A 25,333-nucleotide genomic window follows, 5' to 3' on the forward strand; every position below is an offset into this window, starting at 1 on the left:
GCTTTTGTTCAAGTGACTTAATTACTTGGACGTCAGTAACCACATTCCACTGTGTGTATCCACAATATACAAGACAGAAGAGAAAGAGACCCCCTGCTAACTTTATCATACTTCCTGCCTTACCACAGGAAGACCACACAGAACACAGTATGACGCCCATTTATAATAATATAATAGTACCCATATTCTTTCCAGCTCTGAATATTTTTTTTGTTTCTATGTAAATATCCAAATGGTATTAACTTACTTCTGAGTCACAAAGAGCAAGACTTTTACACAAACAATTGAGTTAAGGCTCATAAAATCTGGGGGTTAGAAAAGAATTTGGCAGACTATTTAGAATGTCTGCATAGCTTCACATGAAGAAGGCCTTGAATAATCCCAAAATTACTTCTAAAATAATTAGAAAATGCAGAAAGGGCCTTTTAAAGAAATTCTAGTGTGTTATGTCTATTTTGCTGTTGTTGTGTAGGAGTTTACCTGTATTTTCTTGCTTGTATTTTATGGAAACAAACATAAATACTATTTGTATAGAGTATCCACTTATCCACTCAACAAAGAAATCATTAATCGTCTATGCTGTCTAAAACATTATGCTAGGTCCTTAATGTATAAAGGTGAAAAGACCCCAGTTATATCCAGGAATTCACAGACTACAGAATGTATCTGTAATCTCTAAATAGGTGCTTTTGAGGGTGAACCCAAAGATTATCTCACCCAGCCAGTTATGAGAAAAAGGAAGAATGATCTGAAAGGTTTTCTAATGATTAACTAATTTAGTGAGTTATATTGGTGTTGTTATTGCTATTATTGTTGTTGTTACTGCCACCAAGGTTGTCACTTGGATTCAGTGCCTGCATGACTCCACTAAATGATGATGGAGAGAGGAGAGATACCACAGTACCACTCTACCACTCCTGAAGCTTTCTACCTGCAGGTGTTCATATGCAGTGGCCTGGGGCTCAAACTAAGACTGCAATACTTGAAAACATGCACTCTACTAGATGCGCACCTTGCCAGCCCCCAGTTCCCTAAAGAATTTAATTCTTTCTTTGCATTTTGAAGGCTGAGTAGGAGGCACACACAAAAGTGGGAAAAAAGAATCTCAGACAAAATTAACGCATATGGTAGGCCAGTGAATATCAGAAAACATAAAATACATATGAGCATATTAGTGGATGGATCATAGGTTTGACTTCTTAAAATTAAAGTGTGAAGTAGTCTTAGAGCTTACATTGTACCCTGAAATTTTGTTAATAATTTTATTGGAGGGTTAATAGTTTATAGTAGTTGTTGACATGAGTACAGTTTCTCATCTTGCCTTGATAGGCGTTTCGAAAATACTCTCACACCCAACTTGGGTCCTTTTCCATCATTATACATCAGGATCCCAAACAGCCCTTCTCTCCAACCCTCTCTCTCTTTGCCACCATTACAGTCCTTTGATTTGGTGCACAACAAACTAGTCCAATTTTTACTATGTGCTCCCTCTTTCTGTTTTTGTTTCTTAAGTTCTACCTATGAGTGAGATCACCCTATAGTCATCCCTCTTTTTCTAGCTTATCTCATTAATATAATAATCATCTCATGATAGATGAAGAAAGTGACTTTATCACTGTTAATAACTGAGCAGTATTTCATTGTGTATATAGTCCACAACTTTTTAAGTCACTTATCTGTTGTTGGACATCTGGCTTGCTTCCAATTTTTTTTAATACAAATTGGATTGTTATGAACAAAGGTGTACATAGACCTCTTTGAGTGGGATGGGTATATTTGTTGAACAAGCTATAACAGTATCTGAACAGGGTAAAAAAATAGTTGGGCTACAGACAGCAAAGGGGAGAGAGATCAGAATAACTGAGGGAGAAAACAGAATTAACAAGATTGAGGATGAATTAGAGAAAACTAAGAAAGAAGTTAAAGAGTTAAAAAAGAGATTAAGAGATACTGAAAACAACAAAAGAGACATATGGGATGGCTTCAAAAGAAGTAATACATGCATTAATGACTTAGCAGAAAAAGAAAGATAGGAAGGGGAAGAAGGCATTCTACAGGACATGATAGCTAAGAACTTCCATACTTTAAGCAACATAAAGGAAATAAAGGTTCAAGAAACTCAGAGATTCCCAAACAGAATTAACCCAGACCTAAAGACCCCAAGACACATCATATTTAGAATGAAAAGGAATAAGGATAAAAGATCCCAAAGGCATCAAGAGAAAAACAGTGTCCAAGAGTGTGAAAGTGTCACAAGTGGTATAGTAGTGTTGCAGGTGTCTCTTTCTCCCTCTCCTTCTCCTTCTCCCTCTCCTTCTCCCTCTCCTTCTCCCTCTCCTTCTCCTTCTCCCTCTCCTTCTCCCTCTCCTTCTCCCCTCTCCCTCTCCCTCTCCCTCTCCCTCTCCCTCCCTCTCCCTCTCCCTCTCTCTCTCTCTCTCCTCTCTATCTTCCACTTCTCTCTAAATTTTTCTGTCTCTATCCTAAGTAAACAAATATAAAACATTTAAAATAATAAATACTCCTACTTTCTCAAATTCTCTTTAAACACAAAATTCATTGGCCAAGGTTGCGGCACACCTGGTTGAGTGCACATGTTGCCATGCACAAAGCCCCAGGTTCAAGCCCTTGGTCCCCACTGGCAGGAGGGAAGCTTCACAAGTACTGAAGTAGTGCTACAGGTGTCTCTCTGTTTCTGTGTCCTTCTCAGTCCCACTTCCCTCTCAGTTTCTCTCTATCCTGACAACTTAAATAATGTTAAAAAAATATCTTTAAGAAGTGGATTATCAAATTTCAGTAAGTACTTAAACTACTTTGTTTTCCTAAAATAATCCCTCAGATATGTTATAGTTGCAGAATGAGTAGCTTCAGTGCATGGAGCTCTAAGCTTGATCCCTGGAATAAAATGAGAGCCCAATGAACACCTGCAAGGACAAAAAATGGCAGAGCAGTACTTGAATATCTCTTCTTTTTTCCCTCCCTCTCCTTATCCTAGGCATGTCTGTCTCTAAATATATAGAAGAAATATTGGGTAGAGAAGCAGCACAGAAGTGTCAGGTATGCATGAGAGACTGAGTTTATTCCTGGTACCACATTAAACAGACGACTGCATAAATAGACAAACGGTAGATAATAGATAAATTTCCTCCCCCCAACTAAAGTGCTTATATTTGTGTGATTCTTAAGGCATCATCAACCTTCATTAAAATTCTTTACCAGTTATAGTCTTTAAGTGGTAACCAATAAACATCAAACACTAGTTAAAATTTCTCACTTGTATATTGTTGGAGGGTATGGCACTGAACTCTGGTGTTAGGTAGGATATAGAACTATATATTGTTGGGAGCTGGGCAGCAACAGCGGGTTAAGTGCAGGTGGCGCATAAGTGCAAGGACTGGCAGCATAAGGATCCCAGTTTGAGCCCCTGGCACTCCACCTGCAGGGGGCTCGCCTCACAAGCGGTGAAGCAGGTCTGCAGGTGTCTATCTTTCTCTCCCCCACCTCCCCCTCCTCTCTCCATTTCTCTCTGTCCTATCCAACAACAACGACATCAATAACAACAACAATAATAACTACAACAATAAAACAACAAGGGCAACAGAAAGGAGGAAGTAAATAAATATTAAAAATTTAAAAATTCAAAAACAACAAAAAAAGAACTATATATTGGTATAACCTTGGTGGCAATTAAAAAAATGTTATCTGATGATCTGATGTGGTTGAGTGAGCAATGTAAAAATCTCATTGTAACCATTAGGGAAAGACAGAAACAGTCTAAGGGTATAGATCAACCGGCCATCGCCCATGTCCAGACCTCCTGCCTTCTGTACCCCATCAAGAATTTTGGTCCATACTCCCAGAGGAATAAATGTTAGAGGGAAATTACCAAGGACTCTAAACTTCAATTCCATCAGGGTCCCGATAGAGAAAAGGAAAAAAAAAAAGACAGGACACTCAGAAATACTAGTTGTAGGTGTGACTTAGAAAGGAAGAGAAGGCAGGACCATAGGGGGGGAAAAACACAGAAATATTAGTTAAACCAAATCTGTGATCTTTAGAGAAGTAATGAAGTTTCCAGGGGAGGAAAAGGAGACACAGAACTCTGGTGGTGGGAAAGGTGTAGAATTATACCCTTGTTATCTTATAATTTTGTAAATCAATACTAAACCACTAATAAAAAATTTTAAAAAAGAAAAACACTATGTCGTGTAATCTCATAATCTTGTAAACCATTAAACAGAAAAATAAACATTTTAACTGTTTATATATTTAAAAAATTTAATGTAAGATATTATATTTATTTTAAAAGTTTAACCAATTAGGTGGCCTATATAAATAAGGTTTCAAAGATCGTAAACAACAAACAAAAGCTGTAAGACACCAAAATCTAGTTATCTCAGAATGATGCAGCCAGGGTAGGGTTCTTCCCAGGAAGCATTATACAGTAAATATTTAGGGTGTGAACACACATAATTCATGAGGAAGTTCCGTATCTTTGGAAATAGCTCTAAATATATTCATGTGAGTAAAACAATCATCTGTGCCTAGTCATGCATGCTGTCTGCTCCTGTGCTGTCACCGCTGTCGATCTGAAGTTGAACAGTAATGGCCTCATGATTCAAGGAAACTGCTGAAGTGTGTACTGAGGTTCAGTTGGAGAGATGGGTTCATTTATCATCATAATAAGCTATTACTATCCATAGGTCACAACTCATTGAAGAGACAGTCAGTCTAATTGGCTCAATTCCGTTAGCTTTCGATGTGCCTCAAGGAGATAAGCACTCCTTTGCAGGTAATTTTCAATCAACCCAACAAACTACTTGTTTAATAATTCATCACATTTAAGATTGGGGAACCTATCAGATAGCTTCTTTTCCATGTGGTAAATGGTGGACTTAAACTATTTGGAATTTCAGACTAAGTAATAGATGGAGATACTCAGAAAAATCTAAGGTGAGAGTTTATCTGTTTGAATTCAACTACTATTGCTGGAAGTGATGAAAAAGCCTCAGGAATAAATATGTAAACAGCAGGCTGGGCCAGTGAAATACTCACTTGAATAGTGTGCCTGGATAGTGTGTTGCTTTGCCATGTGTGTGACCCATGTTCAAGACAGGCCCCAATACACTGAAGGAAGCTTTGATGTTGTGCTATCTTTTGCTCTCTCTGCTTTCCTGCCTTTCTGTCTCTATTAGTAACTAAGCAAAATACAAAAATACAACAAACTGCTTTCTTCCCCAACAGATACTGCTGGAAATAATAAAAATTCTTGACACCATCTATAATAAGAAGAATGTGATTCAAATTCTTGAGTAAGTTTGTCAACCAAATTATAACTTACAGGATTGAGACACCTATTGCTTGTTTAGGGAGTATATCCAAATAATACTTTTTAAACAACTAACAATTTTTTAAAAAGCATAGCTTATAACGTCTTAACATAAAAGTTCTTATAGGTAAGTATCTTATTTTACAACTCTGACACTATTCAGTTCCAGAGTAGTCTCTGGGGTGAATGTACTTCAAATTAACATGCAAGTTATGACATTAAATAATTAACTATATAATATATATATATATTCACTACCTCTATGTAATTTTAGAAAAATAGTGATCACAAAATACTACTATAAGTCTATGTTTAACAGTTTAACCATGTACCTTAGATTATTCCATGATAGTATATAAATGATTTTTACCTAATTTAATTCTAATTATAGTGTTTCATTATATGCATATACCCAAAATCTTAAAATCTCATTCAATTGGCTTCTCAACAATAGATTTTTTTATTTTTCACCAGCACTTGTGAATGAATATCTTTGATATATGTCATTTGAAGTGTTTATAGAGATCTGTGGGGGGAAAAAACCTCAGAATAGCAAAATGTAGGCATACATGCATTTTACCTTTGATAAGATTTCTATACTGGTTTTCTTTTTTTAAATATCTATTTATTTATTCCCTTTTGTTGCCCTTGTTGTTTTATTGTTGTGGTTATTATTGTTGTTGTTGATGTCATCGTTGTTGGATAGGATAGAGAGAGGAGGGGAAGACAGTGGAGGAGAGAAAGATAGATACCTGCAGACCTGCTTCACCTTGTAAGAGACTCCCCTGCAGGTGGGGAGCCTGGGGCTCAAATGGGATCCTTGAGCTGGTCCTTGTGCTTTATGCCACCTGCGCTTAACCCACTGCGCTACCGCCCGACACCCTATACTGGTTTTCTTAAATTGAACACTGTATATCCTCACTACCACCACATAACAATCTTCATTTTTCTAAAGCATTGATAATAATGTACTATCCATGTGTTTCTCTACATAAGAAAAGTTATTTCATGGCATAGTGATCATAGCATAGACAAGATTGAGCATCATTTTATATATTTAAGAATACTTGCTTTTCCTTGCCCATGAATGGATGAAACACATCAGTTACCCATAGCTGTATGACATTGTTGTTATTTTTAATCAGTTTTATAACCTCCTTTGTTTACTACAAATGTCAAGTCCCTTAAAATATTACCTATCTTTTGAAATAGGGATAGTGAGATGCCTATTGCACCCTATGCTAGGAAAACCACACAGCATTTTTATTAACTTTATTTTGTTAACTTCAAAATAAGGTACAAAATGTTCTGTGAGTCTTAATTTAGCCAATGAAATGTACACTGTTGCAAAGGTATCATTTGATATATAATCAATTTGCTCTGCTAAAGCTAAACTCTTATTGTTCATTTTTATTTTTAGTAATATTTTGACCTTACCGTTATCTAATGTTATATGAAAGAAACATTAGTTGAGAGAGAAAGAATTCATTAGTCAATGTCTTTCAGTTATATAAAGATGACCTGTGATAAGACAATTGACTTTTTTTTAAAAGGTCCTCTGTGCTAAGGCTATATTTTGAGGGTTTTGCACAATCATAAGGGTGGGGTCAGGTCAGGGGATGCTAGAAGTGCATTGTGCAGAAAATGCAAGTAAGACCCAATTAAACTGTATAAGATATGTCCAACATCACAAAACTAACGTACTAAATAGTTAACTGAATTAGAGTGGTTAGATGTCTAATGGGCAAAACAATAAAAACTGCTGTCTGGGAAATCACTCAATCAATTGTGTGCATCTCTTACCACATATAAAGTGCTAAGTTTGATGCCTGGAACCACATGTGAGTACAGAGTAGAGAAGCAAAATTCTTTTTTAAAAATATTTATTTATTCCCTTTTGTTGCCCTTTTTTATTGTTGTCGTTATTATTGTCATTATTGATGTCATCGTTGTTGGATAGGACAAAGAGAAATAGAGAGAGGAAGGGAAGACAGAGAGGCGGAGAGAAAGATAGACACCTGCAAATCTGCTTCACCACTTATGAAGCGACTCCCATGCAGGTGGGGAGCGGGAGGTGGGCTCGAACTGGGATCCTTACATGGTCCACCTGCACATAACCCACTGCACTACCATCAGATTCCCAAGAAGCAAAATTCTATGAATTGTGGTATCTCTTCATCTCACTCCCTCCCTTCCTTTCTGTCTGTGTATCTTGAAAATAGTATTGAAAAAAATGGATCCAGAAGAAACTCAGTAGCATTATGTGTGAGCAAGTCCTTTGATTCTTTCCCTTGCACTACATTTAAAAACTCCCTATACACTTCCCAACAAAGCCACAAAACCTGCATATAGAGCAGGGCCCATGTATCCATAAATTAGGGGAAAATATATACCTTAATGTAAAAGTGCACAATAGTTTGCAGTGACTCAGTAAGTGCAGCAAGTAGGCAGAAAGACCCGAAAAAGACACCATAAAGTACTTACTTAAATAATTTATACTTAGACCTGCATACCCTTCTCACCTACCTCCTATTACACTTCCCTCAATTACGCCAAGGCTAACCTTGTCAGACAAAATAAGGACTACAAAAGCTGGACAAGGGCAAAAGACGGCATACTTTAATAATGGCTCTTTGGGTTACTATCAGGCCATCCCCTCACCCAGGGTCCTACTCAGGGAATCCTGGGATTCTCATACAGGTATGATAGCACAAGAACTCTAACAGATCTCTCTGTCCTCTGTCACTGGTTACCTCCATCGGGATCCCCTTTGTGGGCCCACATAGGACCTTGCCCTCAATGTGGATCTATAATGGTAGGGATTGTCCCATTCTCCAAAGGGAGGTTGGGCCAACATACTCTACTACTTAAGAAAGATGGGTCTAGCAATAAAGGCATCTTAGAAAGCTCCTAGCTACATCCACAGAACTCAAACTCAGACCTACAGGAATGCAGAGGTTACACAGGCTTCTGTGCTGACTATGGGCCCCAGATCAAATTGATGGGGTTTACAGTTAACAACATTTATGTATTTTTTTTCCATATGTGGGAGCTACTCTCCGCTGATGCAGATTTCTTATCCTGTTTCCAACTATGACACCATATCCCCAGACAATAACTTATGTCACCTGTATATTAGATATCAGGCTCAGGCAAAAGCTAGTGAAGTTATGGACCTCTTGAATTATACTTAAAATAGACTAGCTTTTTCCAAAATGGAGATCCCAAACTCATCTGCTATATTCTTGTCTTTAGGTTCCTGATTACTAAACAATTTGTTCTACTTTATATCTTAATGGTTTTTCAGATACCACGTTGCAGGTGCTACCATGATGTCAACCTGACTCCCCTGAGCAAACAACCTCACCAATATACCCCTATCTCCGGAGTCCTGCCTCACAAGGGAACGATAGAAACAGGCTGGGAAATTGAAATTGAAATTAGAAATTGGCCTCCTAATCCCATGTTCAGTAGAGAATTGATTAAAGAAGCCAGACCTTCCATCTTCTGCACCCCTTAATGATCCTGGGTCCATACTCTCAGAGAGATAAAGAATAGGGACGCTTCCAGTGGAGGGTATGGGATATGGAGTTCTGGTGTTGGGAAATTTGTGGAATTTTATCCCTCTTGTCCTATAGTTTTGTCGATACTTTCTATTTTCTTATATTATAAATAAATTAAATTTAATTTAAAAAATGAAAAAAATTGGAAAGCTTTCAAGGGAGGAGGTAGTAGAAAGTGTGTGGGGTTGTACCACTCTTGTCCTATGCTCTTGTTGGTATTTTAACTTCATAAATTAAAAAAAAAATCCCACAGTTCGTAATACCCTCCACTTCCAGAAACAACAAGCTGTTCATCAAGTCTTATGAAAATGAAGAAATAAAATTATATATTAGTTTGTTAACCCACAGTCAAGGTTTCAGCAGGATTTATCTGTTCTTAGGACTGTAAAATTATTAGGTGGTCCAGAAAATGGTGCAGTGGATAAAGCATTAGATTCTTAAACTTGAAGTCCTGAGTTCAATCCCCAGTAGTACATGTACCAGAATAATGTCCGATTATTTCTCTCTTTCCACCTATCTTTCTCAGTAATAAGTAAAATAAAATAAAATAAAATAATCATCTGCTTCAAAAATCTCTCATCAGCTTATTATGATTAACTTATCTTTGTTTGTATATAAAGATTATAATGATAATTTCATAAATGGCAAAATATTACCCCACTAAGTTATTAAAAAACTGGAAAATCTGGTCCTTGTGGCAGATGCCAGTTTCTTATGAGTTTGTCTCACAAGCAATTGTGATACTGTGTCAGAAACAGCAATCCCTTGGTTCCAATGCTTATTTGGGATGACCTGGGCATATTTCTTAGTAAAAATGAAAACAAGAATTCACAATTACACTGAGAATTTTAGGTGGTTTGTTTTGTGCATACTTGATTCATCACTCCCCATGCGCTGAGGGAGGAGGCCACCACCAGAACTCTGTATTCCATCCCTTCCCCTGATAGCTTTCCTATTCTTTATCCCTCTGGGAGCATGGAACCAAGGTCATTGTGGGATGCAGAAGGTGGAAGGTCTGGCTTCTGTAGTTGCTTCTCTGCTGAACATGGGCATTGACAGATAGATTCATTTTCCCAGCCTGCCTCTCTTTTTCCCTAGTGGGGAAGGACTCTGGGGAAGTGGAACTCCAAGACACATTGGTGGAGTTCTCTGTCCAGCGAAGTCTGGTCGGCATCATGCTACCAACTAGAACCTACTGGCTGAAAATTAACATATTAAAATTAACATATTAAAGCCAAGCAAATTGTTGACTAATCATGAACCTAAAAGCTGAAATAGTGCAGATGAAGAGTTGGGGAGGGGGGTTCTCCATTTTGTAGATAGCTAGAAGGCATATTTTAGTTATATTCCAAAGGGCCTGTGGCTATATTAATATTTTTTCTTTCTGTTTTTCCCGAGCCTTAAATCTTATATGCAGGTGGATCAAAGTTACTATCTGGGGAGATGATGTCATGGCAGGAAAAAGGACCAGAAAGCTGGATCAGGGAAGAGAGTAGCTCCCAAATATGGGAAAGGTGCGTAAATATTGTTGACTGTAAACCCCATCGATTTGATGTCATCTGGGGCCCATCCTTGTAGATCCGATCTCACATTCTGTTGTCATGAGTAGGAATGTTCCAAGCTGCCCCAATATCAGGACCCATCTTCCTCAGGCGTAGCATAGAGTATGCTGTCCAGGCTCCCTTTGGAGGATGGAACATTCTCTACCGTTGTTGATCCAAGTTGAGGGTACAGTCCTTTGGGGGCCCACAAAAGGGTCTATTTTGTGTTGTTCCTGATAGAGATGGCTGGTAACAAATGTGAGAGGGATTTATTCGAGGTCTAAGCCCATAATCTCTGTTTGGGAATCTCAGGACTCCCTGAATAGGGCCCCCAGCTGATGGGGTGGCCTGATAGTGACTAAAGAGTCATCATTAAAGTATGCCAGTCTCTTGCCCTTATTCAGCTTTTGCAGTCCTTGCTTTGATAAGGTTAGCTTTAGAGGGAGTGAGGGACATGTAATAGGAAGTAGGTGAGGAGGGTATCTAAGTCTATGTAGACCCTATTTCATTATGAACTTTATACTGACTCACTGCAGACTACTGTGTACTTTTGCTTTCAGGTATATATTTTGCCCTAGTTTATGGATACATGTGAACATATGCTCTATCTCATGGGAACTGGTCTATATCTCAGGTTTGAGACTTTGTTAGGAAGTGAACCACCTAGAATGGAATTACAGAATCCTATGAAAGGAAAGTTCTCACCCAAGTAATGAGGCTGAATGGTTCTCTGGTAGCGCAGCGGGTAACTCGCAGGTGGCTCAAAGCACAAGGACTGGCATAAGGATATTTGAATAATTTTAGTGAATATGGACAAAAGATTTCACAATGCAAATTAAATTGCTAAAAGGAAAGAATATATTTCGTACTTCTTAGTGACTTAAAATTATTGTTATTATTATTATTATTATTATTATTATTGCCTCCATTGATATTGCTGGGGCTCGGTACCTGCACAACAAATCCACTGCTACTGGAGGCCATTTTTCCCTTTTTGTTGCCCTTGTTTTACTGTTGTGGCTATTATTATTGTTGTTATTGATGCCATTGTTGTTGGATAGGACAGAGAGAAATGGAGAGAGGAGGGGGAGACAGAGAGGGGGAGAAAGAAAGATAAAAACCTGCAGGCCTGCTTCACCACCTGTGAGGTGACTCCCTGCAGGGGGGGAGCCCGGGGCTCAAACTGGGATCCCTACATGGTCCTTGCACTTTCAGCCATGTGCGCTTAACCCACTGCGCCACCTCCTGCCAGAACCCCATTATTACTATTTTATTACCAGAGAACTACTCAGTTCAGGCCTATGGTGGTACTGAGGATTGAACCTGGGATTTCCGAGTCTCAGGCATGAAGCTCCTTTACATAAGGATTCTGCTATCCCCCCAGGCTGGTGAGTTAAGCATTTTTTAATGTGTGATTGTCCTTAAATTCTTATGTAAATTTCTATAAGGGTCATTTCTGAGCAATATAATCAAAACTATTTCTCTGCCTTTGTTATGTGTCTAACTTTTGATTGTGAAATATTTGTTGAGTTCCTTTCATGTAACAAGATCTACCCTCTCCATCAATATCATTTTATAATCCATGGTTTTACTTTGGAATCTGAGAGATAAAAATGAAAGGCAAACAAGCACAATAAAAAAGTACTTGATCCAAGAACTACATCTCTCCAGAGCCCTACCCACTAGGTAAAGTTAGACACAGACTAGGGGTATGAATCAACCTGCCAATGTCTATGCCCAGTGGAGAAGCAATTACAGAAGTCAGACCCTCTGCCTTCTGCACCCTATAAAGAATTTGGTACATACTCCCAGAGAGATAAAGAATAGGGAACCTGGGAGTCGGGTGGTAGTGCAGCGAGTTAAGTGCACGTGGTGCAAAACTCAAGGAACAGCATAAGGATCCAGGTTAGAGCCCCCGACTCCTCCACCTGCAAGGGAGTCGCTTCACAGGCAGTGAAGCAGGTTTGCAAGTGTCTATCTTTCTCTCCCCCTCTCTGTTGTCCCCTCCTCTCTCCATTTCTCTCTGTCTTATCTAACAACAATGACATCAATAACAACAACAGTGATAACAACAACAATAAAAAACAAAAAGGGCAAAAAAAGGGAAAATAAATACAAAAAATTTTTTAAAAAAAGAATAGGAACCTTCCAGTACGAGGGGATGGGACACAGAACTCTGAACTGTGTGGAATTTTACCCCTGTTATTTTATAATCTCATTATGATTATTAAATTACTAATATTTTTTAAAAAGTAGTAGAGATTACTTTTAGAAGACAAATATTATTTTGTCCTTGGAATCCCATAATACACATCTTAAACTAAGCTGTGGGTATACTTGGCAACTACATGAGACAAGCTAAAAGCCTATCTTAGCTAGACACTAAAATGGACATCATGTAATAAAAAATAATCACTACTTTGTAAAGAACACATCATGTAAGATTAATTTAATAATGTTTAGCAACAGAATTCCAAGCCTCAACGATGATGTGTGAACAAAAAGCAAACCAAACCAGATTCTCAGTTAACTTTATAAAGGGAATGGCTCTTGAAAGCTGTGCTATTTTAGACCACTAAGGTAACTTTAAGTAAATGACTATTCTAATGTTCCAGTGGCACTTTGTTCACTAATGCAACAAATTATTCCTAACTGAAACACCCACACCATTTCTGAGTATATACATCCTTAGAATGCCAGCAGGATTCTGTCATATATTTCTTTCCTTTCCTGCCCACTTCTGTGCTTAAACAAATGCTCTGAAACAAAATACGAACATTTGTCAAGCATTTTGTAAAATGAAATTACTGCCAGTATGGTCCTGTAGGTGTTTAACTTAATTCTTTCTGACTATATAGAATAAAAGGGGAACTTTTAACAGTGACTGGTACCACTTGTGGCAAATGACCTCTCACATTTGAGATAAAAGTACTTTTGAGGGTATAAGTAAGAAATTCACTCCTACTTGACATCCTGATCAGTATATTATGGTCAATATCATAATGTGTCAAGATTTTCAGACCTCATCCATCAGCTACATAAACACTTGTAAGCAATTCTCGGTACTTCATTACTCCAGTGATGGATATGAATTAATAGTTTTTTTTTCCTTAGGTTAAAAAGTACTTAAATAAATATTTATAAAATAATATTTCTTTTGTATTCATCAGATGGGATTTTGTGCATGTTCAATTTCACCACCTTTGGCACATTTTTTTTTCATTCAGATAAAAAGTCAGAGATAAACAGAGACAATAGGGATTAAAAAAAAGTACTCCTGTGCAAAAAATGGCTAATGTCCTTAAGTTTTATTTCAAACAAACTGATCGCTATACTAGCAATTTCATCCCATGCAAAAATACTTGTATAATTTGGGGTTATGCTCCTAAATAAAGACTGACATGTGACATCTGCATATGACAGCTGCACCACATTTTCATTTTAAGTAGCCTCTAGTCAAGTGTAAATGATGTGAAAACTAGTGATACAAATATTTTGCAATATTTATATACTAATAGCATCTCAAAGCTTTCTAGATTTTGAAATTAACACTAGCAAAGCAAAGAAAGTCTCTATGCCACACCTTCTGGTCATAGATGCAAATCAAATGTAGTATCCAAGCATGCACACTGATATCTTCATATATTATTTTCCTCTATTCTGGGAACAGCTTTAATTTGGATAGCAACTATTGATTAAAAACTTATCCTGAACTATTTAGAAAAATATCTTTATTGGATTTATAAACAAGGCCCTACAATTTTCCATTTCCTTAGCTAGATATTAAATCAACCAAGCTAAGCATGTCATCATGACTATAATTTACAGGATGTGACAAGACAGTTAAGATGTACTGTGGTAATTTGTGAGAGCTTACAGTACTATTGCAGTATCAAAAATTTATATGGCTCAATTATTAAGGTAACTTGTTTCATTCACACTTAAATATCTGACAGTTAACCACAATGGATTTCCGCATTACATTAAAAGACATCTTCCATCTTCAAACAATTTGCACACCCTGTTACCATTACTATGTTCACTGAATGGAACCCAAAGTACAGGCAAGCACAACTTTTTTTAAAATATAGAAATAGTATATCATGAAGCACTTATGTTTGAGTTGTTATAAAAAATAGTTCAGTAAGAATAAGGGGAATTATCTTTGCAAACCAAAAACGAAAAAAAAGATGCCCACATTCTTTTTTCCAATGTTATTTAATATCATATTCTCTTGCTTTCCTTCTGTTAGTCTGATTTTCAGCCAACAGAAAGAAAAAGCATATTATTAAAGAAGATGGAAAATATATCAAAATTAATTCTAATTTATTAATGTAAATTTAGCCATAATGAGACATAAAATATTACTGAAACATATCCATTTGTGACCTGACTCTTTTATGATCAGTTTTTTTAAAAAATCTCAGATATTTAACTTATTTACTCCGAGGAAAAATTTATATAGAAGACATTCAAGTTTTATGTACTAGTTTACACTTGTTCAGAATATAGAGATTCCTCACTAAAGTAAGTCAGAATTTCTTAAAGTTCAGAATATTCAGAGATTCCTCACTAAAATAAGTCAGAATTTCTTAAAGGGCCTAACAAATACCTTGTTTATTTTTTACAGTTATTGAATTTTCTGCAACATATATCTGTTGAATTATATCTTCATGAGAAATGTTCTATTTTTTAAATAACTTTACAAGTCTATTAAAAATAACAAACTAGCCTTGAGCTATTTTTTAGTCAGTTAAAGCCACTGGTTTCTATGTACTGAGAAATATTATGAATTATTAATTTCTCTCTCTCAGTATTCATGTGCCATGCAAGAAAACCCTTAAATAAGACATATATTAGTTTGTTTAATCAGTGAACGTGTCTTCAAATGTAACACTATATTCTCCTATGGAAAAGGAGGTTTAGATAGCATCAATGTGATAAGAAATATTTCAGATAAAATTAGATTACAACTATCAATTGATAATATATTAAATTTCACAGAACAAACAAGCATTCACCTTTAGAATAACTAAACAAGATTTTATTTCCAACAAACTATTGAGCAACACATAGAAATTCCAAATACCAAGGCACCTATCTACATAGAATTAATCCACATCAGAGGAAAAAAGCAAGCATTTCTGAGAAGTCATATTTGTCTATCATTTGAATGCTTTTATATATGTGCTCATGGGCTTTCAGACAAATGTGCTGTGCTTTCAATGTGGGGCTTCTTTTCAAGTGGTTCTTTTTTTTTTTTTTTTGAGCTCTGGGAAATATATTGTTTACATAAGCTTCATGACAGGCATTTAATTGGTTATGTAATAAAATTCACTTCCAATTAACATTCATACAAATACAAAAATTAGCTTTCTTGAATATCTGATTGGAAATGAAACAGGTGAGTAAAACTTCCATAGTCTCCTACCATAGAAAACTAAAAAAAAAAAAAACAATTATTTAAAGTAAACACCCATACTTTTGTCTAATATCTATAATTAAAAAAAATATCCTGGAGGGGGCTTTATTAATATATTTCATCATTTACATAGAATACAAACTATGTTGCTCTAGATTGTGGAATAGGTTTGCTGTAGTCCATTACATTCTTGTATTCTGAACTATATGATGGCTCATGGGGAAAAACACCCAACTCAATCTTCTTTTGTTGGCTACAGTAATTCATTAACAGTGTATGCACTTAGACATTCATGTATAAGTGCTTATAAACTTATATATACATATATGGATAAATGAGAACATATATATTCATTTTATGCAATTTAAAATAATGAAATAAAACCATTTATTTGTTCAAATATCAAGGCACAACAACTATTTGTACTTACTTTGTTTCCCAGGTATGTAGCTGGAGCACTCCAGAAGTAATTCTGAGGCAGGCTTCTTTGGGCTTCCAGAGTACTGATGCTGATCTCCTGGAAGTCCTTCTGGGGGGTCACTCGAATGTGACCTGAGATGTCAGTCAGAAACCAGCCATTCATATCTTGTATCTTAAAGAAGGTATACAATCACCGTTACTCAGGAGGAGAAAAAAAAATACTTCTCTCCTTTGTCAAAGTCCTGACAGTGTGCTTTTATTTTTGAAATTGAAAAAATAAAAATGATAGAAATGTTAAATATATGAGAACTGTGGATGTCACCAAACTTATTATATGCACTCACTATAGATGTCCATCAAATTATTTCTCTTGATGTTTTTAAAAATTTTGATAGCATTATATAATGATTTCCTTTAACTGAGCCATTACCTCTACACAAATGTACTTTATCTTCCTTTCTAAAAAAGTAGAATTTTCTAGAGCCAGGCAGTGGCATAAGTGGTTAACTATCACACTCAATCTCTAGGCATCTCTCTCTTAAGTCAGCTCTCTATTCTTAAATGCTACCTCATGGTCTTTATGAAACATTCCCTTCCCCCCACCCTAGGTTCCATTTTTCTCTCACATTTCTTCTCTGAGATGGTAAGCCAATGCCATTTGGAAAATAATGGGAAATGTGGTAGCCAATCAGGAAAGAACAAGTAGAAAAGCAGGTATGTCAAAAACTAATAATGATTAATTCAGACAAATTAAAAGCAATGCAGATAGAGAAAAATATTGAAAGTTGTGTTAAAGATTAACTGATTAAATTTCAAAGAAATATTCAGAAAATAGCTTATAGAAGTAGGGTACATGGAGCTCCAGTGGCACAATCAGTTAGTGCACGGTACTTATACAGAAGTAGGGTACATTTGGGGCTAGGTGGTGGCACACCTAATTAAGCACACACATAACAGTGTAAAAGGACCAGGGTTGAAGCCCCTGGTCCTTACCTGTGGGGATAGGGGAGCTTCATGAGTGGTGAAATAGAGCTGCAGGTGTCTCTTTGTCTCTCCCTCCCCTCTCAATTTCTCTCTCTCTCTCTCTCTTTCTCTCTCTCTCTCTCTCTCTCTCTCTCTCACTTTTTTACTCAATAATAAATAAATAAATCTAAAAGAATAATAAAATGCTTTAACAAAAGAGATTATTATAAAATACAGCTCTGATCTCATCACTTTCCTGCTTAAAATTCTTCACAAATATAAAACCTAATTGACTATCACACTCAATATCTGGGCATCTCTCTCTTGAGTCAGCTCTATCTCTATTTTTAAATGTCACCTCATGGTCTTTATGAAACACTCCCCACCCCCGGTTCTATTTTTCTCTCATATTTCTTCTCTGAGATGGTAAGCCAATGCCATTTGGAAAATAATGGGAAATGTGGTAGCCAATTAGGAAAGAACAAGTAAAAAAGCAGGTATGTCAATGCTAATGTTAAAAGTTGGAAAATTTAGTAATGGAGCATGGTGGTGATGCACCAGCTGCATGTGCCATGTGCATGTTACCATGAGCAAGGACCACAGTTCAAGCCCTTGTTAACCACCTTCCTGTAGGTGGAAAGCTCTACAAGCAGTGAAGAAATTTTGCAAGTGTTTTTCTTTCTCTTTCCCACTCTATTTCCCCTCATTTCTCAATTTTTCTCTGTCTCTATGCAATCAATCAATAAAAACGTTTTTAAAAGGAATTATTTAAAAAAGAAAGAAAATACAATAACTACTTAACAGTTCATAATTTTAAAATGTTCATACTAGTTAAAAATAAGGTATTGTTTTAATAGTGTCATTTTTAACAATAAGAGGGCCCATATAGTATAAAACAGTAACTAAAGATTGATAAGTAAAAATATTATACATAAATTGCTACTAAAACAATTTTTTCTTAAAGTGTAAAAAATACTTGAATGGAATGGGCAATTCTTATCATAACCTGATATATTTTATCCACTGAATCATATGTTTTTGTCTAAAGCACCATTAGTTTTATTACTACTTTACATGCTAATGATGGACAATGTAAAGTCCAGCACCTACTTAATTTAAGGCATTCTAGGGGACCAGTCAGTAAAAGTAGCCCAGTGGGATAAGCACATATGGCTCAAAGCAAAAGGACTTGCTTAAGGATCCCGGTTCCAGTCCCATCTTCATGGGGGGGGGGGGGTCGCTTCACAAGCAGTGAAATAGGTCTGCAAGTGTCTTTTTCTCCCCCTCTCTGTCTTCCTCTCCTCTCTCGATTTCCCTCCATCCTATCCAACATCAATGACAGCAAGAACAATAACAATAAAAACAATGATAAACAACAAGGGCAACAAAAGGGAAAAGGTGACCTCCAGGAGCAGTGGGTTCCTAGTGCAGGTACCAAGCCCCAGTGATCACCCTGGAAGGCTAAAAAAAGAAGAAGAAGAAGTTCAAGTCTATACCTTATTATAAATAGACCCTTTAAGTCTTTGGTCAAATATACACAAATAGCTTTTGTAAAAAAAAAAAAAAAATCATGGTCTCCTTTTAGTAACTTTATGTATTTTACCAAATGGAAAAAAATGTATTCATTACAAAAGAAAAATGCTATAATAAAATACAGTGGTTAAGTATACAGAAATAAAAGACTGTTACTTACATTGTCATAGGTCCAATAGGAACTCTGACATCTGTTTGAAACTCCTGAACAGAAACACTCATCACAACCTTTAGGGTTATCCTCTTGCAAATTGAAGAAGCCAGGTTTGCAATGATTGCAGTCTCCACCTTCAACATTATCCTACAAATATAGAGGCAAGTTAGCAAGTGGTGCCTTAGAAAATTAAGGGGTTTTGTTTGTTTGCTTTAAGATCACTTCTTAGCTCTAGCTTATGATGGTTTGGGGGATTGAACTTGGGACCTCTATTGCCTCAGTCATAAAAGTATGTTTTACTACCATTGAAGCTATCTCCCTTCCCAAGAACTGTTTCTATTTTTAGAGAAAATATTAATGCATATTATTCATTTTAAATCTCTAAAATACTTAAAGTATAATGATACTTAAAAGCTGCTCAAAATCTCCTTATTAATCTATATCCTTTATAAATACAGTGATAGTGAGGAATACTAGATACTTACTGTACTAGAATACATACTGTACTAGAAGTTATAAGTTTGAGCTTATGATCAAGAGTATGGTGTAAATGTCATCATTAAATTAAACTCATTAAATAGGGTCAATTGGGTTCAGTGTCCTCTATTGCAGAATTCCTTCGTATAAGAACATATGATTTATGATAAATTAAAGAGAAAACTCATACATAAGTGTATAATAGAATATTGATACTATACAGGTGGTCCAATCCCTTTAATATTATGGAGTAAAATACATTTAAGGTAAGCACAAGAACTTGAAAGGTAAAGAAATTGAGACAAATAGTCACAATATTCCCTTGATATGACTTAGCTGAAAAGAATGAACATTTTCCCTGGTTAATTTTCAGTGTTTCCTTTAACACATAGACATGTCTAGTTAATCATCCAGTGATATTATGGGAAAATAATTTTTGTTCAGTGACTGCTCTCCAGATTGGTTTCATTAATCGTTGTCCCAGCATATGTAAAAATTATTTGCTGAAAGGAGGATCTATAATGTGGCCGCAGGCAGGGAAACTGAAAAACTGGGAAGAGTGCAATCTCTTAATTTAAAGAATTGTTGACATTGACTATGAACTTCTAAATAAAGGATTTCTGACAAGCAGATTTTTCAATATTTCCTTCACATATTTATATGCCCTGAATTCATTTATAAGCTCAATATTGAAGCTTTCTTTTCTTTAGAGAACAATTTCAATTATGTTCTCATGGCCCCATCAAGATTACTCTATTATTGCCACCAAAACAGAGTTTTCCTTCAAAATTATTCTCTCCAGATCTATAGAAATTTGGTGGATAACCCTGTCTACTCAATTTTATAGTACTAGAAGGTGGCAGAGTTTCTTGTATAACATTGATAGCTAGTTTAATAAAAGCCTGTTAAGTTTAAATGCATCTCTGGATGGTCATGTTTTTTCAGGCATATCAAACTGAGATGCACAGAGTAGATGTTTAATAAGCTATTTTAATGAATCAAGGTCAGGAATAAGAGGGATGATAAAACTTGAGGACATAGAAGGAAAAATAGAAGAGGCAACAATAGCATAGCTTAGAGAAATTTGTCAGAATAAATAAAAAGAGGTTCTTATATCTGAAATCATACTTGTTGAAATTAACTTTCTGACTTAAGTTTACACTTATAGCATCAGCTCCCAGATCCCATCTACTGAGAGGAAGGCTTCACAAGTGGTCTGAAACAATGTTGTAGGTATCTCTCTCTTTGTCTATTTTCCCCTTCTTTTTAAATTTTCCTGTCTCAAATGAGTAAATAAATAAATAAATAAATAAATAAATACTAAAAATATATGCTCTGACCATAAGTTTAATAGCTTTTGGGATGCATTGGATCGATCTTCCCTTGGTGTATCACGTGAGTACCCATTCATTGGGGAAACTGACGATCCTTCCTAGCTGACTGAATCCACATGGATCCCAGTCACTTTCAAAGCCAGCAACAAGCTCCTGACAGCTTTCAAGCTGTTTGTCCTGCTCTTCGAGTCCACCCTGTCCAACGTTTGATGTCTCGTCATGCAATCTGGTCTCCTATGCCTGCACTGAACTTCTCTGTTCCAGACTCTTGGAAACAGAGTTGGCAGTCAGCTGAGGTAAAGAACAAACACCTCATCACAGACCCCTGCAAGTGTCAACCCGGCTTTGACCTAGCATGTTATGATTGGGCCCTCCTCAATCCCTATCGAACAGGCCATGGCCGGTGTGCTGCTATGTTCCACTGCTGGGGATCCAGAGACAACCCGAACTGCCCCTGCGGCTACAGACAGACTATGTCCTACATAATCAACTACTGCCACCTCTCCAGATTCAAAGGAGGTCTCGAAACTTTACATCAGGCTCAACCTGACGCTGTTGACTGGCTACGGAAGAAGGGCAAACGCTAGAAGAAGAAGAAGAAGAAAATAGCTTTCTCAGTTCTGTGTATCCTAGTAAATCACTGAAAATGAAGATAATTTTGGATGTCCCCCTACCCCCCCAAAAAAAGACTTGAACCTGGGTAACACATTGAATGTAGTAGCACACCATACTATCTTGCTAGTTCTTGCAAGATAGTGAACTATCTTGCTAGTTCAAGTTTTATTTCCCACTATTTCTTCTCATTCATCAAATCACTGCTGAGCTACTAAATCTGAGACATTACATGAGGTAGTAGAGGAAATATAGAAACAACCTCAAAGGAAGGGAGAGGAAGATGGCGGCCTGAGAAGTCGCTGACAGCGAGTGCTCTGACCGCATCGTCAGCAACGGTAGGATTTTCTGCCTTTAGCAGGCCAGTTAATAAAGGGTGACACCAAAAAGTGAGTACAGTTTAATTTGGGTTAAGAATTAGAGTAAAGGTGACACGGACTAGCGGGGCTCCAGAATTCCCAGGGCGCCGGGCAAGGAGAGTGCGCCGGGCATTGTCCTCCGCCCACCCAGGAAGGCGGCTCCTCCGCAGGTTGCAGAGCGCGGCGGGCAGAGGACCCGGAGAGAGCACTTTAGCTCGGGGGCTTTCTCTTGGGAGAATCCAGGGTCCACCGCGACCCTGGGAGCAGATCCAAAGACTTCTTGAGTATAACTCTCATTGGATCAAAGGGTTTGGAGCTAGTTTTCATTTTTGAGAAATCCTTTAAAAAACTCTGGAGGGGGGGGTTTCCCGGAAGATGGCGCATGGAGAAGCGGCTAGCCTTTGAGCTCCGGACACATCTCGTGTAAACAATAGGATTTTCTGCCTTTAGCAGGCCAGCCAATAAGGGGCCATAGCGGTCATACCAAGGAGGTGTCTATAACTTAATTTGGGTTAAGAATTAGAATAGGAAAAAAAAATTCTTTTTTCTACCTTTTAATTTTCAAGCATACATCCTTCCCGCTGCCCCCCCCCCCCCATAAGCAGTGCCTGGGACCAGCTACTAGCAGGATACCCCATACCACCAAACAGGTTTTTTTTTTTTTTTTTTTTTTAAACTCACTGATACACATTTGGGAAGTTCCTCGCACTGCTCTTTAATTACAACCCTTCTTCTTATCTTCTCCCTTTTCTCTCTCTTATCTCTCTCTATCTCTTTTTTTTATTTTTTATTATTTTTTCTTATCTTGTCATACACTTCTTTCTTCTTTGCCTTTCTGAATTTGTGAATTACTTTGGGGAAGAAATCTGACCCAGAGTGGACTCTCTATGTGTGTATCTCTGCTCTAGTTCCCTTTACACTCTTGTTACCCCTAGAATATACACTGGATAGTAGATTTGCATAACTGTATATTCTTGCTATCCTCTCTTTCTTTTCTCTTTCTTCACTGGGATTTGGTTACTATTTTTTCACGGACTGGAGAAATTTTTTGGCTAACTGGTAATGATTAAACTCCTTCAATACTTACTCCAGTTGCTACTGTAATTCCGGAGGTTGGTGAGTGCAATTGTCATAAAGGTATTTAGTACAGTGTTACTTGTGCTCAAAACACAACAAGTGAGGAACAACAGAGCATTAAAAAAAAAAAAAAGAGAGAAACACATGAATAAAAAAAAATGGGTAGATTAAAAACAAATAAAACTGCTACCCCAATGAATGAAGACAAGAGCCAAGAAGAAACCACAAATCAGTCAGAAGTAACCATAGATAAGAAAAGTATGCAAGCAATAATAAACTTATTAATCACAGAAATGAAAACAACATTGGAGGAAAGGAATGGCAGTATTAGGGAAACAACACTTGAGACCCCCAAGGAAAATACTGATTATCTTGAGACAATTAGAGAACTGAAAGCTGAAATAGCTGTAATGAAGAAAGAAGCTGAGGCAAGGGAAAGCAGACTAACAGAAGCAGAAAACAGAATTAGTCAGACAGAGGATGAGTTAGAGAAAACTAAGAAAGAGGTGAAAGAGCTTAAAAAGAGATTGAGAGACACTGAAAACAACAACAGAGACATATGGGATGATCTCAAAAGAAGTAACATTCGTATAATTGGCCTGCCAGAGGAAGAAAGAGAGGAAGGGGAAGCAAACATTCTAGAGGAAATAATACAAGAAAATTTCCCAGACCTGAATAACAGAAAGGATATCAAGGTGCAAGAGGCCCAGAGAGTACCAAACAGAATCAACCCAGACCTGAAAACACCAAGACACATCATAGTCACAATGAGAAGAAGTAAGGATAAAGAAAGGATCCTAAAGGCTGCAAGAGAGAAACAAAAAGTCACATACAGGGGAAAACCCATAAGACTTTCTGCAGATTTCTCAACTCAAACTCTAAAAGCCAGAAGGGAGTGGCAAGATATCTATCGAGCCCTGAATGAAAAAGGGTTTCAACCAAGGATTATATATCCTGCTAGACTTTCATTCAAGCTAGATGGAGGGATCAAAACCTTCTTAGACAAACAACAGTTAAAGGAGGCAACTATCACCAAGCTGGCCCTGAAAGAGGTACTAAAAGACCTCTTATAAACAAGAACATCACTATAATACTTGTAATATATCAGAGTAAACAAATCGTTTTTTAGAACAATGGCACTACAATACATTAAATCCATAATATCAAAAAATGTCAATGGCTTAAACTCACCCATCAAAAGGCACAGGGTGGGGGGATGGATCAGAAAACATAACCCAACCATATGCTGCTTGCAAGAATCCCATCTGTCACAACAAGATAAACACAGACTTAAAGTGAAAGGATGGAAAACTATCATACAGGCTAACGGTCCACAAAAAAGGGCAGGAACAGCCATTCTCATCTCAGACACGATAGATTTTAAATTAAATAAAGTAATAAAAGATAGGCAAGGACATTACATAATGATTAGAGGATCAATCAGCCAAGAAGACTTAACAATTATTAACATCTATGCACCCAACGAGGGACCATCTAAATACATTAAACACCTACTGAAAGAATTTCAAAAATACATCAATAGTAATTCAATAATAGTGGGAGACTTCCCCCACTCTCACACTTAGACAGATCAACAAAGCAGAGAACCAATAAAGATACAAGAGAATTAAATGAAGAGATTGACAGACTAGACCTCTTGGACATTTTCAGACTCCTCCAGCCCAAAAAACTGGAATACACCTTCTTTTCAAATCCACACAACACATACTCAAGGACAGACCACATGTTAGGCCACAAAGACAGCATCAATAAATTCAAGAGCATTGAAATCATCCCAAGTATCTTCTCAGACCACAGTGGAGTAAAACTAACTTTTAACAACAAACGGAAAATTATTAAAAGACATAGAATTTGGAAACTAAACAACATGCTCCTTAAGAACCACTGGGTCAGAGACTCACTCAAACAGGAAATTCAAATGTTCCTGGAAACTAATGAAAATGAAGACACAACCTATCAAAATATTTGGGACACAGCGAAAGCAGTACTGAGAGGGAAACTTATAGCCATAAAATCACATATTAAACACCAAGAAGAAGCCCAAATGAACGACCTTACTACACACCTCAAGGACTTAGAGGAAGAGGAACAAAGGAACCCTAAACCAACCAGAAGGACAGAAATCACTAAAGTTAGAGCAGAAATAAACAACATCGAAAATAAAAGAACCATACAAAAGATCAATGAAACCAAATGTTGGTTCTTTGAAAGATTAAACAAAATTGACAAACCCCTAGCCAGACTCACCAAACAAAAAAGAGAGAAGACTCAAATTAATAGAATTGTAAACGATGCAGGAGATATCACAACTGACACCACAGAAATCCAGAGAATTCTGTGAAACTTCTATAAAGAACTATATGCCACCAAGCTAGAGAATCTGGAAGAAATGGAACAATTCCTAGAAACCTATGCACTTCCAAAACTGAACCAAGAAGAACTACAAAATCTAAATGCACCAATCACAGACAAAGAAATTGAAACCGTTATTAAGAATCTCCCCAACAACAAAATCCTGGACCAGATGGCTT

At 36.9% G+C, this 25,333-nt stretch overlaps 1 protein-coding gene across 1 annotated transcript in view; it reads right to left on the reverse strand.

Moving 5' to 3' along the window:
• LAMA2 (laminin subunit alpha 2) overlaps window positions 1-25,333 on the reverse strand; it is a 711,163-nt gene that overhangs the window by 374,006 nt on the left and 311,824 nt on the right. The window contains exons 11-12 of the mRNA XM_060190486.1: window positions 18,929-19,069; window positions 16,283-16,444 (exon numbers count right to left, since the gene is read on the reverse strand). Of these exons, the coding sequence (XP_060046469.1) occupies window positions 16,283-16,444; window positions 18,929-19,069 (303 nt within the window). The remainder of the gene's footprint in view (window positions 1-16,282; window positions 16,445-18,928; window positions 19,070-25,333) is intronic.

This window comes from Erinaceus europaeus, chromosome 4, assembly GCF_950295315.1.
Source record: "Erinaceus europaeus chromosome 4, mEriEur2.1, whole genome shotgun sequence".
NCBI classification, from domain to species: domain Eukaryota; kingdom Metazoa; phylum Chordata; class Mammalia; order Eulipotyphla; family Erinaceidae; genus Erinaceus; species Erinaceus europaeus.